Source organism: Lagopus leucura, unplaced genomic scaffold (genome assembly GCF_019238085.1).
Source record: "Lagopus leucura isolate 7727_CA_CO unplaced genomic scaffold, USGS_WTPT01 Super-Scaffold_100001, whole genome shotgun sequence".
Lineage (NCBI taxonomy): Eukaryota > Metazoa > Chordata > Aves > Galliformes > Phasianidae > Lagopus > Lagopus leucura.
This window is the reverse complement of record NW_024962262.1, coordinates 78,558,649-78,577,935: the sequence shown is the minus strand read 5'-3', so window position 1 is coordinate 78,577,935 and position 19,287 is coordinate 78,558,649. Positions and strand designations below refer to the sequence as shown.

General features: G+C 35.2%; 1 protein-coding gene across 1 annotated transcript in view; it reads left to right on the top strand.

Moving 5' to 3' along the window:
- NCAM2 (neural cell adhesion molecule 2) overlaps positions 1-19,287 on the top strand; it is a 238,819-nt gene that overhangs the window by 120,629 nt on the left and 98,903 nt on the right. The window contains exons 7-8 of the mRNA XM_042868461.1: positions 5,545-5,705; positions 14,030-14,175. Coding sequence (XP_042724395.1) covers positions 5,545-5,705; positions 14,030-14,175 — 307 coding nt within the window. The remainder of the gene's footprint in view (positions 1-5,544; positions 5,706-14,029; positions 14,176-19,287) is intronic.

Below are 19,287 nucleotides of genomic sequence, written 5' to 3'. Positions count from 1 at the left end.
TTTTTTTCTGTCGTGATTTAATGTAACCTCCATGAAGTAAGCTGTGCAATCTTAATTATTTACTGAATTCTAAAATTGTTTGATATTTAGTTATCCTCTAAATTTCTGAAACTAGATTCAGCATTAACAAATGAATTATTATGATAATACATGTATAAAATAAGAATCATTATAATAAGTGAAAACACACAGAAATGCAACTGTACTCAGGTTACTATGAAAGTGAGAGAAATTGAAAATGTAAAATACCGTATTCATATGATTTCTTCACATTTGAACAAAATCAAGGTTGAAGCAATTAGTCCATTTCTCCAAGAAAACACAAACAAAAAACTTAAAACTTTTGCATAGAAGTACTTCATGTAAAAACTGAACATACATATATACATACAGACACATACAGTTATGCAATAAATAAATAACCAATACAGATCAGCAGTTCTAATAACAAAAATAACACTTTATCTTCCTGTAAAAATAACACATTTTTAAATCTGATTCTAATCCTAATTCTGCATTTCAGTTACATTCTCATTCAGAAGGAGATCAGAAGGCTCCAAACAACCCTACCATTGCGAATGCTTCATGGAATAAGTTTAAAGTGTTGTTTATATTTTTTTAAACATGTAATATATTTTGAAATATGGAAGTGCTTTTTAAGTTTGTGTGTTCTTTGATGATGTCATTGGAATGAGCACCAGAGATATTTGGGAATATTTACTATGTAACTGTTGTAAAAATGCAAATAATTGCATCCATACATTTTATTTCAGGTCTACATTTTATAAATGACTTAGGGATTCCTATCAGTTATTAATCTCCTTTGGAGTCTTTGAATAATTTTATTGATTTTTAAATGTTAGCTTCCTTTGACTGACACCTTTATCCTAACATGTCATAAGGCAAACATAGAGTTAAATTTTTCTCTTTTATGATTTCAATGGCAGACACAAATAAATAGAACAAAAAGTTAATTCTTTAGTGTGGCCTTTTAGTAAGACAAACCAGTGCTGACTTTTTTTACTGTTACGAAAGAAACTCTGTTTACAGATGTGTTTTTTCCAATGCTTTATAAGTATTACAATATGTTTACAGGCTAAGTGTCTTGGAGAGACATTTGTTTGTGTTGATGTACTGCCTTTTTAATTTTCCTTTAGTTTGCCTGTCACTGGGACAACCAGCTGTTTTACACCATTCATTAGCTTTCATGCAGATTTTACAAAAGCTTTTCACGGAGTGTAGTCTGTACTGATTTTAAACAAGAATATATAGGTTATTTCAGAAACCAAGTGAGCAGTACTGGCTTGTGTTTCCCTTCCCTCTTTTATTTTTATTTTTATTTTATTTTATTTTATTTTATTTTATTTTGTCTTACTAGGCTATATATTCTGAGTGGGTAGAAAACATTCTTTGTTTTTTTTTTTTTTTGCTAATGGTAAGAGGTTGTAAATTGATAAGTAGAAAAGGTCCCCAAAGTCTGTGACAGGAAATGTGACAGGTATGGAAACGGGAAAAAAAAAGATGGAAGGAGCTCAGTAATTATATTCTGGAAGGAACAAACTTGATCTAATATTTCTGGGAATCATATAATTATTTGGTTTGTAAGAAACCTTAGAGGACATCTAGTTCCAAACCCTGGTATAGGCAGGGACACCTCCCACTAGATCAGGTTGCTCAAAGTCCCATCCAGCCTGGCCTTGAAAGCTCCCAGGAAGGGGGCATTCAGTCTCACTGGGTAACTTGTTCCAGTGTCTTACCACCTTCACAGCAAAGAATTTCTTCCTAATATCTAGTCTAAATCTACCCTCTTCCAGTTTAAAACCATTTCCCCTTGTCCTGTCACTACCTGCCCTTATGAAAAGTCCCTCCCCAGCTTTTCTGTAGGCCCGCTTCAGGTACTGGAAGGCCACTGTAAGGTAGTGCTAGAGCCATCTGTTCTCTAGGCTGAACAGCCTCAGCTCTCTCAGCCTTCTGGTCATCTCTGTGAACCCCACTGGACCTGCTCCAACAACTTGATGCCTTTCTCGTGTTGCGGACTCCAGAACTTTATGCAGTACTCCAGGTGTGGTGTCACGAGAGCAGAGCAGAGGGCAGAATCACCTCCGTCAACCTGCTTCTCTTGATGCAACTCAGCATACAGTTGGCCTTCTAGGTTGCAAGTGCAATTGCCAGCTCATGTTGAGTTTGCATCAACTGCCACCCCAAATCCTCCTCCTCAGGGCCAATCACCTCATCTTTATTTTCCATGTTCCTTAGTAGAACCTTCAGGAGGATCTGCTCCATGATTTTGCCCAGCACAGAAATGAGACTGACTGGACTGCAGTTCTCTGGATCTTCTTTTTTCCCTTTCTTGAAAATAGGGGTTATGTTTCTCCTTTTCCAATCAGTGGGACCTTCACCAGACTTCCATGACCTTTCAAATATGATGGATAGCAGCTTTGTAACTTCACCTCCCAGTTTCCTCAAAACTTGTAGATGGATCTCATAGCGTCTCCTGGATTTGTGCACCTTCAATTCAGTTCTTGAACTTGATCTTCACTTAGAGCTGGCAGATCTTCCTTCTCCAAGTCTTACCTTTGCTTTCTGTGGCTTGGGTGGTGTTGCTGGAACCCTTGCAGGTGAAGATTGAGGCACAGAAGTCATTGAGCACCTCCGTTTCCTGGGGTGTGCGTCTATGGGTCCTATTAGTCACAGAACTGGGCCGAACCGTCCCATAAACCTATAAACACCATCCCCCCATCCTACCCTTTTTTGGATTGATGGGCCTGTGAGCCTGCTTTCCCTCTTTCGTAGACACAGGTAGATCTAGAGATAACTGTGACAGTTTGTCAGTGTGTGTGTTCAGACATTTTATTTAGCTTGTCTCAGGTTATCCATTTGTAAAATGAGCAGGTATAGTGAAGTGATTTAATGGAAGTCTGTTGTATGAATTCATAGCTATACTAAGGAAGAAAGAACAGAAAGGTACAAACTATTATAAAACAAGATAAAAAAAACTTGTGGACATCCCTGTTATTTAGGAATAAACACAAAGTGCACTAAATACAAGGAATAGAAATATATGTTCTTAATCCCTCTTAGAACACTTACAAGTGTAATGAGTTTTCTGGAGACCTGATTGACAGAAAGGATGTGGACAAGTTCCACTTCAGTTGTTTAGAGGATTTCCATTATACTATCTAGAAAGCAGTACCTCTGTACCTGTTGACATGATTCAGCAATATTAAGTAACAGTGGAATGTTCTCTGTATTTTTTTTCATTTTTTAAGATATGCCCTGACTCCTAAAAATCTCTCATTGGCTCTAGTGAATTTTCTTTAACAAGGCTTGCATAATTTGGGTTTCTCATTGTATAGCCCTACCTTCCTTACAATCCTTTGCTATTTTAATCAGTTGAAATCTGATTTTTCTTTTCTCTTGATTCTTTTTCACTTTCCAATGAACTGATTTAACAGAATGTTAAATTCTGCCCGGACATGAAAAAAGTCTTGAAAATCAAATGCTAGTGATATTGAAGTGTCTTACATTCTTCTCCATTGGAATTAATCAAGTTGCTGATCAAAACTGTAGTTTCAAGCTTAAACATCTCTTTAGACCGTATCTAGTATGACAGAGCTTTAATTAGTTGTGTTGACCCTTTTTATTTCCAGCTGTATTTTTCTCATTCTAGAATGGAGGCATCTGAGCTGTTGTGTCAACGTTACTCAAAAATGCCATAGGTCATTTTCTAGTTAGTCAGCTTGAGGTACCTAGAAAAAGGGTTGTCAACATTTAGTTTTAGTTCACTGTATTTAATATGTAAATGTACTTTGTTAATATTTCATGGACTAAGGGAATGTAATTCTTCCTCTGCTTAACTGATATTACATTAAACCACGGCCTTCAGAGAAGCAATACGCTAATAGAAATAAATTAACAATGGCTGAAATATAATTTAAATGTACGGTCCTGAACTGGTAATGTTTACTCATGGGAATAGTCCTACGGAAAACACAGTTATTGTTTACATTTGTGGAGATCATTTACAGTAATAAAATTTAGTGGGATCTGTTCCCTATGTCTCTACTGACAGGGCATAGAACTATCTAACAAAAGAAATAATAAAAGAAACAGTCTTCTTTTAACACGTTGTGTTTTCTTGTTCACCCGTATCAGTGTTAATCTGAACCTTCCCTTTTCCTAGAAGGTCCATGGTAATCTTCATGATCTAATTTCTTCTCATATGCAATCATAGATATAGGTAGTGGATGAGATGAAGGACACTTGGACACTACTTTTGACACTCAGAATGGTCTCTTGTCTCCTACAGAGATTATTGTAATTTTTATGAAAACACTTTTAAGTGGAAAAATAACAAAAATGTTAGTGAAATGCAAGATAAACAGAAGCCAGGGTACGCCATTAATATTCCCAAGAGGGGGAAAAAACAAACAATAAATGATGTTTTCACTTTTAGGGAAAGTATTATTTTAGAAAATATGAAGTATAACAATATGTCAGCATTCTGTGAGCAGAAAGAATGTGAACATGGTTTCTGTTCAAATCTTGAAGTAAAATGGCCATGAAAACAGGGATTTGCATTGGTTTCCTTTCACAAAGAGCTTGGCCATCAATTTTATTAATGCTGATGAAAACCAGGCAGTCTTCACGAAGGCATATGAGAACACGCTGGTGATTCAGCATAAGTAAGGACAAAAGAATCCTAGATCAAACAAGTCAGAATGAAAAAAAAAAAAAAACAACTAAGTTAGAATTGCTCCCATTTAGAAGAAACTATTGCAATAAGCATGTGTATGCCAAGGTACTGAGATGGAGTGGTCAAGCCTTGATCAGCCCTCAAAATTGTTCACAGGTTTTATTATTTCTATACCATCTGGTCGGGGATAATTATAATGTCTGGAAATATGTCTGCTTACTAAATTGTGGCTAGCTAACAACATCTGAAAGGAAATAACTCAGAAGAGTTCTTTAGAGCCAGGAGGCTCTATGTGTAAGTAATATAAAATTATTTTTCTGAATCGATACTTTATTACTAATGTGAACTGCAATGGTAAACTTAAAAATGTGCTTTTGAATGTTTCATTTATACAACTATGTATTTGTCTGATTCCTTGAGTGCAAGTCATGTATTAGAGTTCTATTCACAAGTATTTCTACTACCATTAAGTCATGAAAATTTAAGAATAAAACTATTGTAGTATTTTTAATACATATATTTTAGAATCTGACAATAAAATGGTGAACCTGGGGTCTTGAACATCAAAATGGAGTCCAGAATGCATTGCTTATGTCTAGAATGTGCACATTCTTATGGAAAAAAAAAAACCACGACACTAATCCAGCAGAACAGTTGTCATCATGCTCAAATTAACTCCCTTTTGCACACACTGCCTGTTTATGTCACGTGAGTTAATGCATTTTTCTTAACAGCGTAATAGAACTTTCTTACAAGATTATTTAAAATTGATTGGTGCTTTCATTGTGCACTACTGCACTTTGGATCCCACTGATTTTTTTTATTTTTTTTTTATTTTTCTTTTTTAGGAATGGTAAACTTATTGAAGAAAATGAAAAATACATATTGAGAGGGAGCAATGCAGAGTTAACAATAAGAGATATAAAAAATATTGATGCAGGTCCTTATATCTGCAGTGCTAAAAACAAAGCAGGAAATGATAAAAGACAGACATTCCTTCAAGTTTTTGGTAAGTACTGTATATAATGTACCATCCTTCCTTTTGCGAGAGGGAATTGAAGTTATAATTCCCAATTTTCAATGGAGCAGTATTCCTGCAGTGTGTCTACTGATGCAGGAAACCACTCTATAATTTTATAACTTTTTCCTTGCTATTGACCACTTTAACCTTTAATCCTGAATCCAATTTTGAAAAGGCTGTCTTTACTATTGTACTATTCAGATACAATACAATGGTGTGTTAAATTGTTAATTCACTCTGATTTGCCTTTAAAAGATGGCTGCTTGCAAGAAAACCAAAGGGAGAATAAAAGAAAACTATTGTAAGAGGCAACATGGTTATTTGTCCTTTCAATCACATTTTGTTGTTGTTTTTGAAGAATACCATGCAGAGGTGTTCCTGATTTTGTATCTGTTTTTGTCTTTTTAGTTTTCCTTTTTTTTTTTTTTTTAAAGTATGTGATTGTATACTCACTAAAAATTCTCTGATATTAAGAAAAAAGAATTTCAAAATCAAAAAGTAATAAAAACATGAAAACTTACCTATCTTTCCATGCCCTACTACCCAATCTGTTTTCATGACTGTGTCCTTTACACAGAACACTTGACTGTTTTTTGAGCATTTGTGTAGCTTTGGCCTCATAAGAGTAGACATCTGTAAGAATATAGATCTCCCTCAGAATCATTCTGCAGGATCAGGGCCATAGCTTATTTATGAAAATGGTGCAAATTAAGCAATCTATTTTTTTTTTAAACTTATTTTTTCTTATGTATAGTATCAATGTATTGTTAGTGTACCTCTACACTATATAATTAACTACAGCTTTTAGTAGAGAGGAAGATCACTTATATTTGAACATCTAAAGCATGTACTGAAGACAATGGGAAATGAAATTTTGCATCCCTATTAAAACTAGTAGTTACCTATACAAAGCAAAACAGTTCCAACAGAAGAGGCTAACCTGATGTCTTTCACTTGAAGCTGATGGATTGGTTGATGCTGTTTTCTGAATTTGAAGCTTGAGGCTGAAGCCATCTATAAACTCAACAGATTGACTGCCTCTGTGTGTCTTTCCCTGTCTTTACTTGGGAAGCTCCTTATCGTTCCAGACTGTGCAGTTTCTAGTCCTCCTTATACATACACATACATAGATGTGTTGCCTAAACATTGGGATACTTATTGTTCTGTGGTGATTGAGTGATCTTCTGAATTACTTTTCAAAAGAGTGAAAATTAAACAGTTTTAAATTTCATTCTTGCAAAATTAATTGATTAAATAAATATCATGAGTTTGTTCAGTCCTTTTGAATCTGCATTTCCTTTTTGCTTTCACAACATCCTATGCTCCTAAAATCCTTAGGTAATTTCTTTCTTGCATGAAAAAAAGTAATTATTTTGCTTAATCTGGATGGAGCCTGTTCGTTTCTTTGGCTCATTTTAAGTTAAAAGGGAAAAAAAAAAAAAAAGTATAATTCTGCAAGTTCTTTACATCAAATGCAGTTTTACATCACTAGTTCATTTCTTTAATAAGATGAAAAATTCCAGGTTAGAAATTTCTCTCTATGCCTACTTTTTCATTCTTTTTACCTCTCTGGCTTCCCGAGTTTTGAACTGTTGTTTCCACGAAACTGTTGGACTTGTCTCCCAAGTCTCTTTCCTGAGTCTTTATAGGTAATTTAGAGTATATCATTGAGTATGTATATTTAGAGCTACTTTTCCTGTGTGCTCTTCTATTGGATATATTTCAATTAGGTTATAATAATCTGTGTACTGTCAGTTTGACTTGGCTTTGTATCAGAAAATAAGCTTCTTACCTCATTTGTAGTCTTAAAAGCTCACTGGGATTTTAGTCTAATGTTTCCTTTACAAAAATCACCTCTCACTCTGAAAATGTGGAGCAGAGTTGCTGTATTTTCTCCTACTAATAACTCTCCTTCTTTTGTGTCTTTCACCCAGATTAAACTTGGTGACGTGTGTACAGCCAACCATTATTATACTTTTCTTCCCCTTAAATGCATTGAAAAAACTGCAGGCTGAAAATGGCAAGGCAGATGGCTAATTATTATAGCTCGGTAGCTCACAAACAGACAGTTTATGTTAAAATAACCTATTAAATTACATGTATTTTTTTTCCCACTCTGTTAGCTTGTTTATCTCACCTACCTTCTATCTCTAATCTTAATTTACAATTCAAGCTTCTTGAGACTATTGTCTCCATGAGTACATCAGGGCTCTGGTAGTATTGAAGACTCTAATGCTAACTGTAAAGCAGTAATAATAACAGTAATGTTACGGAATTCACCATTTTAAATTTCTTGTACTCTGCATTTTGGTATGGGTGTGGTCAACATAGTGCCATCTAATATCTGCAGATGTTTATTTTCCATACATGACTTTGGTTTCTGTTTTTTTTTTTTGTTTTGTTTTTTGTTTTTTTTAATTGCTTCAGGTATCAGTGTTTTAAAAGCTATTTTATTTTCATATCAAATTGTTATCCAGACTTTTTCTGGAACCATGACACATGTATAAAGTCCTACATACTTCTACCCTGCTCCCTCCATAGTTTTTAACTGTGATTGCTGCATTTGTTCTACATAATACATTTTAGAGGAGAGGCGAAATCCCTGACACTGAGGATTTCTTAATGATCATGCTTATAATTATAGTATCGTCTGACCACGTACTATTTCTGTTTCTCAGATTTTCTTAAGTATAATCTGAAGCTTGTATAGCAGGAAGATTTATGCAGCTGTGTACAATGTAAATTTAATTGATTATTGTGGAAAGAATGTACTATCATTCCTATATGATTTGTCATCAGACATATGAGAAGATAGAAAATGTAAATGACCTCTTCTGACTTTTCCCCTCTTATGCTTATTCCAAATAATTAAAATAAAAATATTTTGCTTTCTTACGCTCTCAGAAGCCCTGGACCTTTTAACTAAGCAGGCTAGAATCTATAGTGAAAATGTGGTGTTAAGGTTGCCTACATTTTTCACTATTTTCAAGCTTTATAGCCACATGTTTTACTTTTCCAGTGCTTTGAACACATCTAGTTATTTTTCTTTCATCTTAACAAGCAGATAAATGTATGTTTTGCTTTGTTTTCTGTGGTAGCATTCAATACATGTGTAGGTGCACTCTGTTTAAATCTACTGATATATCCACCCAGGGAATACTATGTACTTGTTTATAAAACTATCTGTGCTTGCTCATCCCCACACCAGCTGCAGTTTCAGGAAGTGCAAGTCATCAATTGAAGATTCAGTGTTACACATTCATACACCTTCTGTATTCCTTCTTCCCTTTCTTACCTGTGTGGAACAACTCTAATTCTTCAAATAAAAATGATGCTGTCTATAAAAGTGGTTATACCATATCTGTCAGAAGACAAGCCTTAAATCCCTTCAAGTGGAAATTAGTAATACGCAATAGTGCATTTATCATGTGCTAAATCAAGTCCTAATGTATGAGCAAGGTTGTTGGTTTTTGTTTGTTTGTTTGTTTGTTTTTCCTTTAAGACAGGACTCAAATTTCAAGAATCAATTGTTTACATATTTCTTTGTTGGGCTCTAGCTTATGTACAGAATTCAAATTTTACCAGCAATTTTCATGAGGACAGAGTTGCAGTTTTGCTACCTGATTCAGCTGTGGATGTGCCGGAAAACAGCATATCAGGCAGTGATTTCACCGTATAATAAATCCATGTTTGCACTGATAGCATTTATTTTCAAGGGATATAATAAAGACAGTCTCAAGCTTTCTATTTGTTCTGCTGAATCTCTTGTTAATGATATGGGTAGAACTTTGTGAATTCATTAAAATATATATATTTTCCAGAAATAAGTTGTAAACAGCAAATAACAGATCTAGAGTCTCAGATTGCTGTCTGTGTTCTTAAGCTTTGTAGGGGAGGCTGTAAAGTACATAGCAATGAGCATAAACTGTCAGTTTATAAGGTATTCTCCCCTTGTTTGAAATCAATTCAGAAGAGACCAAGAAGGAAATTTTAAACTAAATTATTGAGAAAGTGGTAGAGATCTGAAGACCAGACTTCTCTGCTCAGAGAACAAACTTTCCAACCAGCAAATGTTATTTCTTTTTTTGGCAGCATCACTCTTGCTAATATTTCAAAAGTAACATCTGTAGTGATGAGCACTGTGATGAGAATAATAGAATAGTTGAGGTTGGAAGAGATCTCTGGAGGTCATCTGGTCCAAGTCCCCAGCTACACACAGAGGCACCTAGACCAAGTTGCCCAGGACTATGTCCAAAGGCAGTACTGCTGCCTTCCAAGTAAAATCATTTTAATGAAGCTCAAGCATAACTCCTTTCTCAAACGTAATTCCTTTCTGAAGTGCTCAAACCTACTTTCATTTCGGTCAGATCATTTGGTTAAGAATTTTTTAAGTACATTATTATCAGATTGGATAATAGGAAAAAATTCTTCACTGAGATGGTGGTTAGGTACTGGGACAGACTCTTCATGGCAGTGTTGTCATCACCAAGCCTGTTAGAGTTCGAGGAACATTTTGACTATGCTCTCAGCGATATTGTTTGATTTGTAGGTAGTACGATGTGTAGCCAGGAGTACAACTTGATTGTCCTTGTGCATCCCTTCCAACTCAGAATATGTTGTGATTCTGTGATTATAACACAAATGCTTCAATTGAAGCATAATTTTGACTGAAGAAAACTAGCAAAGGCCAGGAGGTCTTCTGGACTGACAGTCCGAGACCCTTTATTTTCATCTGTTTCTTTTTTGCTAGAATACTGAAAGTAAATACCATTTCAGTTTGAAAATGATCATGTCAGTTTAAAAAGAACAGTTTAAGAACTGAAAAAAATAAATCCGTTTCAGTATTTCTGTCATTCGTAGTATTTGCTTTCTTGAATAAATGTTTTTTTATTTCTATGCAGAAGTATTTTAATATTTTCTAATGCCCAAAATGTAATTTAAAAGCTGTCAAACTATTAGTCAATAGCTTGTGACCTATTAAAATTAAGCAATTAAATAATATCTTTTCTTGTTTTCAGTGCTTCTTCCTAGTAATAACTGTCAGCTAGATACATTTGATGATTAATCAGTGCTTGTTCCTTTAAATGTCAGCCTTCATGTCTAAAATGTCAAGTTAAAACTTTGCCTTCTAATAATCTATTTGAAGAAGACTTTAAAGAAATTTGGAATATAAATCAGAGAGATAAAAATATAAATAATTTAAATTATATACTTTAGAAGAAGATGCATCATCCTGAGAAAATGAAATTGTCATGTATATGTAGGGAAACAATCATTCTGATGAAGATAATGCCAAATTTTGCAAATTTCTTTCATAAAATACTATGTGTGATGCTTTTATTTGGATGATGTATCTGCCATACATTTTTCCTTGTTTTCAAGAATGATAATATATCAAAAGAAAGAAAGGAAGAATTTTTTGTACTATAGCCAGGAGGCATGGCTATAGAAACAGAGTATCTGAGCTTAGTATCATAGAATGTTTCATTGACATTTGAATGATCCTAGAAGTGAGAGGTAATACTATAATTATTATGATGTTATCTATTATCTCAAATTCTTCTTTACTTATTTCTCCAAAGTAGCATCCTTAGTTATACCACTGGGAGCAGTTACAGCTTTTCTCAACTGAATTGCTATCCTACCTTAATGCTTTGCTTACTGCCTTGTAATGTACTAAATAAAGATGGATCCAACTGATATTTATAGAGACCCTGCTCTCGCAGGATATTTTCTTCTTGTGCAGAGAGTCTCTCACCTTAGATTTATCTTAATGAAGGATGTTAGAGCACTACTTGGCTAGGGAAAATATTACTTGTTTTTCATCTCTATACAGTTAACATAAAGTAGATTTTTTGTAATAGCCAAGGATGAACAGACTATATACAAGCAACTGAAGGGCTATGGAGATAAGGAGTGAGAAGTGAGATCAGGAATGATGTGGTAGAAATGAAAGAAGATGATCTATCTGGATATAGCAAATTTGAGCCTGGTTTTATCATTTTTCTTGGTGATACAAAATGCAGTATCTGTGAGACACTAATAATAAATTTCAATAGTGGTAAAAAAAAAAAAAAAGAAAAACAATACCAGATATAAGGAAAAAAAAATCTATACTGTGAGGACAATTTTTAAGATAATCCTCAACAAATCTGTGATCAATCTGATCTGATTGTCCTCATGGAATAGGACTGCAGCAGCAGGCTGGTGAGAAAGATCGTGTAGTCTATTCTTGGAATTTTTTTTAAGGTAATCCTCAACAAATCTGTGATCAGTCTGATCTGAACAGAGTTTGCTGAATCGGTTTTGAGCAAGGAGTTGGAAAAGATGACATCCTAATTTCCCTTCTAACTGGAATGACTCTTTCCCCTTCTGATCTATGAACGTAACATGATTACTTTTCTGCATAGTATATACTTCTAAAAATCCATTAGAAGATACATTCACTCACTGTTTATTTTGTGCTTCATGTGGACTATAATCTAGAAGCATTTCATCAAAAACAAAATAATTGCATGGAAAAAAAACCTATTAAATTTACTCATAGAAACCTAGCTCACTGCTTTTAAATGTAAGCATATTGAATCATATTTCTATTATAGGGCTACATACTAGGTTTTCCAATGAGATGTGTATCTCATTCAATTTGCAAATATTTGAAGAAGCTTGTTAATGGTTAAATATGACTGAATATATAGTGCCAACACATTTTTTTCATGAAGGTACTTGAATGCAATGGAAGAGAGTAATATTCTATGCATAGTTCTGCAGCAGAGTTCTTTTATGATATTGTACAGACAAGTCCTCTAAGAAGTGTTCCTATTCAACTGGAAGTAGCATTGCAATGTAAATAGCCTGTCAAGACACAATATAGCTTGAGAGCTGTACCAGTATCTGCACCAGTATCTGTAAACTGGAATGATCTGAAGAATATGAACGGTTTCTGGACTTTTAAAAAATGTATTTTTTCACCAATTTACAGAGTAGCTAAAGATATATATAAATATATAGCTCAGAGTGCAGAAGGAGGACTCTCTGGAGGACTCTGTCCCCTCCCTAGGAGGGGACACAGTCTGAACAGCTGACCTAAACTGACCAAAGGGATTTCCCACAGTACATGGTGATGTACTCAGTAACAAATGTTGGTGAAAGAAAGAAGGAAGAGGGAATGCTGAGTTAGGCCATTTGTCTTCCCAAGTAACCATTACACATGATAGAGCTTTGCTTTCATGGAAATTTATGAATTATGCAAGATTGGAAGTGGTGTTACTTTGCTTGTGCACACAACTTTCGCTGATCTAATAACTGTCTTTTATCACAACCCACAAGTTTTTTTTTTTTACCTTTACCTTTCTAATTCTCTAATCCATCCCACTGAGGATGCTCTGCTGCCTACCAAGCTAACCCACAACAAATATTAATAATCCTGTATTATTCCAAGTCTTTGATTGTCTTAGAGTCACAGAACAGGTGAATCAGGAAGGTATTTCTGGAGGTCATCTAGTGCAACCCCACTGCTTAGAGTAGCATTAGCCCGGGCAGATTGCTTGGGACTGTGTCTAGCTGTGTTTTGAATACAGTCAAGGATGGAGACTCTACAGCCTCCTGGGCTTGCTTTTGTGTTCAGCTCCTCTTCACAGTAAAAAAAGGTTTTGCTCTTCTTAAATGTTATTTCAATTTGCACCTGTTGTTTCTTGTCCTGTCTTGGCACCACTGAGAAGAGCTTGTCTCCGCATTTATTCACCTCTATCAGATACTTACACTCGTGGTTAAGATTCCTTTGAGTCATCTCTACTCAGGGGCACCCTGCTGGTTCGTGGCCAACTTCTTGTTCACTGGGACCCTCTTAGGCCCTCTATGCATAGCTGCTTTCCAGTTGTTAAGCACCAAGCTCTTACTGTGACACGGAGTTACTCCTACTGATGTTCAGAATTGCCATGGAGACATTGAGTCTTTGTTTCATTCCTGAAATGTCCTGTTCCCTAAGAGACAAGAAGCCAGGAGAAAAGCACAATGACAGGGCTGCCAGGGCAAGGGCCTTGTTGATAAGGGCTTATCCCATTGAACTGAAGCAAGGGAGTAGGCAGCCCAGGGTCTGGCAGCCATTCTTAGTCAACAGTTCAGGTTGTCAAACGCAGAGAAATAGTTGTTCTGCAACTTGAAATCAGAAAAGCTGATTGCTCTTATAGATGGTCATGTTAAACCTGTAGGTAAACTGAAGTAAATGAATATAAATGCACTTTTTTAAAGTAAAAAAAAAATATTTTTACATTCTTTATGCAAGGTGAATAATATAATTTGTATTTTAACAGTACAGCCTCAAATAATACAACTTAAAAATGAAACCACATTTGAGAATGGGAAAGCCACCCTCATCTGTGAAGCAGAAGGAGAACCTATTCCAGAGATTACTTGGAAAAGGGCCATTGATGGAATAACTTTCTCTGAAGGTGACAAGGTAAATCAACCTTTACAATATCTAAATATACATTGTTTTGCTACTCTTCATAAGCAGAAAGTGAACTTACAGAAATTGAAATTAATTTTAAGTGAAATTGGAAGGAACTCATATTTCCTAAGGTAATAAAAAAGATGTTTAAATTCCAAATTTTAAATTAACGGTTAAATTATAAAAACATAAAACCAAATACACACACACACACACAAAAAAAAAAAACAAAAAAAAAAAAACAATAAAATTTTAGAAAGGTAATACTTAGATTTTCTTGACCATATTTGGAATTGGTCCAGTATTTCTCAAACTGCTCTGGAGCTTACAGAAGTCTGAAAAAAAATAAAAAAATAAAAATCTTTTCCAGATAGTTAGGAAATCTCTCCTTTTCACCTCACTTTATTTTTTTTCACTTTTCTCTTCTCTTACATTTTTCCTGCCAAAGAGCAAGGTTGTCTTTTACTACGAATTGAGCCCATTTTTCCTATTATGTTTCCATTTTCATGCTTTATTACAAAAATAAGTTGAGTAGAAAAAGATTGTAATGAAGAAAGTCAGTTGCTGTGGGAACAAAAGCTGTGAGGAGATGAAATGGTAAGCAAAATGGAAAGGTGTAACGTTATTCCTAATGAAGTAGATCTGTTTCTCAAGAGTGTTTTAAAAATAATTTTCTTTGAATATTTGAACAAAAGTTTGCTTCTTAGATAAAATACAGATCTTGTCTTCACTACTTGAATTGTGGGATAGCATCTGTATGGATTGCTAATTCTGAATTTAGGCAAAATAATTAAACAGTCTGCTTGTAGATGTTTGCAAATTAATAGCTGTCACTTAAAAAAAAAAAAAAAAAAAAAAAAAAAGAAGTGATCAGATCAATCAGGGAATTAGATACAAAGTAAGTTTGCTGAGTTTATAGGGAGTTATTGTGCAAGGATTGTTCCGAAAGTAATGCCTCCTATTTTATTCTGTTGGTCCATAATGTCAGAGGTGAATGTTGACAGTGTGGCAGTAGAGGTTGAACCTTCCCACCAATATTCCATTACATTTTAATGGCCAGCAGAGCAGCAGTCTGACAGTGAAATAGTGTCTGACATGGAAGTGTGTATGGAGCAAAGGTATGGAATTGAATTCCTTCAGCTGGAAAACATTGTATTCAACAACATGTGTTGATGCTTGCTGAATGTTCATGGAGACCAAACAGTGGATGTGAACGCAGTGAGACAGTGGGTGGTGTGGTTCAACAGTGGCGACAGCGTTGTGAAAGACAAGCCACATTCCAGATGGCCATGCACAACTGTCATACTGTGAAGAACATCTTGATCAGTTCACCCACACATATCAGGGGATTATGACTACGGAACTATGTATGGAGTTGAATATTGGCTTCAGTGCGTTGGAAACAATGGTGGCAGTGTTGGATTATTGCAAAGTTTGCATCAGGTAGGTCCCATGAATGCTCACAAAGGAATAGCAGAAAAACTGTATTCAAGTTTGAACCAACGGGAAGCTGAAGATGATGGTTTCCTGGATTGCATCATTACGAATGATGAGATATGGTGTCACCACTGCAAGCCAGAGTCAAAATGACAGTCCATGCTGTGGCAACATATGAATTACTCATTGAAGAAAATGTTCGAGATGCAGCCCTCAGTAGGTGAAGTGATACACACTGTCTTTTGGGATAGGAAAGGGGCAATCATTCTATATTTTCTAGAATTCAAATGAACTATCAACTCTGATTGCTACATTGTGACACTGACTAAGCTGAAGGCATGAACTTCCACAGTCAGGCCAGAGAAGAATACAACCTTTCTCTTCCAACACTGTAACGCCAGGCCCAATACCATGGAAGACCATGGAGCACGTTGTCATCCTTGTGTGCACTGTCCTACCACACCCACTGTATAGTCCAGATTTGGCACCATCTGACTTCCATCTGTTTGGGCTAATGAAAGATTGACTGTGTGGGCACTAGCAACAGCAATATCATAGCTCCTTGAAATAGAGGGGCGCCTCCACCACTGCAGATTTTTTTGAACGCTGCATGCAGGTTGTTATCCGCTACTAGTGGAAATAAATAGCTAGTGGTGACTGTGTAGATAAATAGTGTTTTGTGACTGAGAATTTGTTCTATCAAACAGTATTACTGTGCTCTTTGTTGTATTTTCCATAGAAATAGATAGGAGGCATTACTTTTAAAGCGACCTACATGTATTAAGGAATTACTTAGATTTATTGTTCTAATGGAGAATGTTTTTTCTTGTCAGTTCTCCTACTCCACCTCTCCTGGCATTGTGGCAGTTTATATGAGGTTGTGCCTACCATTTTCTTGTTCTGTGATTTCCATTAAAGAAAAACATCTTTTTTTTCTTTTTTCTTTTTTCTTCTTTTTCCAAGTACTTTTTCATTATTCAAAACAGTCTCTCTCCTCCTTAACTATTTCAAGTTCAAGATGATCTTTCTAATGCATCAAGTCTGCACTTGGTTCAAATGTTAAAAATGTGTTTTTTTCACTTATGTTTGGAATACTCCTAAAATAGTTATATCAGAAAATGAAAGAAAATTGCAAAAACAAGCTAAACACATCAATGCCATTGAAATCTGTTATTTATCCAGTACTCATATAGTATGGTATTACATTCTTAATTCAAACTACAGGTGATTAAGCTCTTTAGACTTGTCAGTATTATATAGGTATCGTTTTTTTGTGTGTGAAAGATAAAAAGACCAAAAGCAGTTAGATGGTTTCATTTTATTCTTGCCAGTGAAGGAACTTTCAATGTATTGCTCATGGCAGGCTTTTGCCGAATGTTAAATAACTGTTCTGAAATACTTTATGTTACGAGCTATAAAAAATGCTTCTTAATTTTCCACGTGGTTTTGCAATACTCTAAGGAGGAAAGACTTGCTTAACTAGACCTTTCCTACCAAATTTTGTGAATAGGTTAATAGGAAACCAAACTGGTGATGAATAAATTGTTGAGTATTTCTTGAGTAATACAGCAGTGTCCTGCAACAAGAAAGAGAAGCAAAAGGTGAGTTGAAGAAAATAGAGGTTTTTATAGGCAATCATAAACTCAAGTTATTTATTATATGTGTTATAACTTGAAATAGTGTCCAGTCACCAGACTTATTTGCATAAATATAAAAAAAATGTTTTCTACATTCATTGAATTCATCTTTTGAATTTTTTAGTAGTGAAAAAAAATTGGTGCAGACTGTAGTTCATGAATACTTTTGTTGAACCAGGTATTGAGGGGATGGTAGCGTTTTTTTTTTTTCTAGAAGAAGAGGTTGAAGAGGTAAGATTTGCTGTCACGAGAACAATTACCATGATAGTGAATAAAAATCATAAAGTGTTAATATTTTTAATTATTGTTTTATTATTTTTAGAATATAGCTGCTCAGTCTTACTCTTGTTCTGCTAAAATGCAGGTATAGCTTGTGTGGTTAGTTATAGGATGGCTGTCTGAAATGTTTAACGGTTCCATACCTTTGGAATGTTGCCTGAAGGATTTCCTTGCCAGAAAAAAATGCAATGGCATTTTAATTTCTCAAAACCAAAATTAATTTGATCAAAGAACATATGGAAAGCTTATTATGTAAGGTGCAAATTATGTAATAACTCTTTCTTTCCTTTCTCTTCCTCCCTAAACATAGTGGATTGAACAAAATACTGCAAAATTTGAGGCATCCTTTGGTTTATGGGATTCTGATTTAACAAAGAGTAAATATCAGTGAGAGATATCTTCGTGATTTATGACCATTATTTTTTCCTGTATGAAAGCTTTTTTTTTTTTTTTTTATTACTGGCTAATATGATTGCCTTCCCTTTTAGGTTTATTAAAGCAACATTACCAAAATTCCAAGTTTTTCCCAATTGGAAAGAAACAGTGGTTTCCTTGAAACTAGCAGATTTTGTGAGATTGCTCAGATGCAGGCTGTTATATCTCATTCAAAGTATTTTCTGTCATCTTAGAATCATAGAATCACCAAGGTTGGAAAAGACCTTCAAGATCATCCAGTCCAACTGTTCACCTATTCCCAATAGCTCCCACTAAACCATTTCCTCAACACAACATCCAGTCTTTCCTTGAACACCCCCAGGGTCGGTGATTCCACCACCTCCCTGGGCAGTCCATTCCAGTGCCTGACCACCCTTTCTGAAAAGTAATACTTCCTCATGTCCAGCCTGAATCTCCCCTGCCGTAGCTTGAAACCATTCTCTCTGGTCCTATCACTAATGACAGGAGAGAAGAAGCCGACCCCCAGCTCACTACAACCTCCCTTCAGGAAGTTATAGAGAGCAATGAGGTCTCCCCTGAGCCTCCTCTTCTCCAGGCTTCTTCAAACCATAATAGAGTTTTTCTTCAGACGTGACATTTCATAGGGTTGTTGCTGGCTGCTCTGAACTTGCAGTCCTAAACCTCAAATGTAATTGTTTAGGCTGGTTGCCACAATTTTTGTAATGATATCTGGATGTCGTGATTTGTAGCAAATTAGGCATGTTTGATTTTTATTTCCCTTACTGCTACTGCCCTTTATGCTTCTCAGAACTGTGCAAAAGACATTCAGCGCTTTCTACAGCTTTTTGTCATTCACTTTGCAGACTTTGACACCTTTGTGTTGTCTAGTTACAAGTTTAAATGCATTTATGTAGGTGACACACATAATATATAAAGGAATGGGAGATGGCCAATAAATGTTTCAGACTCGTGCTGTTGATTCTTAGTAAATCCTAGAACACTCTTGAGTTCCAAAGAGCTTGGAAAGAAAAATGAGTGTGGCAGTAGCTAAAAAGATAACTGAAGTCTACATGACTAATTCCTCAGCAAAATACTAGGAAAGCTGAAGTAGATGCAATACATATTCTTTCAGTAATGTAATCATTGATAGTTGCCATGAATTCACTGCAAATAGATCTTGTCTAACTGACTCTGCATAAATTAAAAATAAATTAAAAATCTAAGTTGTTTCACTGCCAAAATTAACTGAGTCAGTGTGCTAAATTTTGTGAGGAAATAGAGTTAGTGACAAAGCCAGTAGGTTGGAAGCCCAGCTAAAAATACGGGTGCATATTTCTTTCCTCTGTACTGTTTTAAGGCACGAAGGATGGAT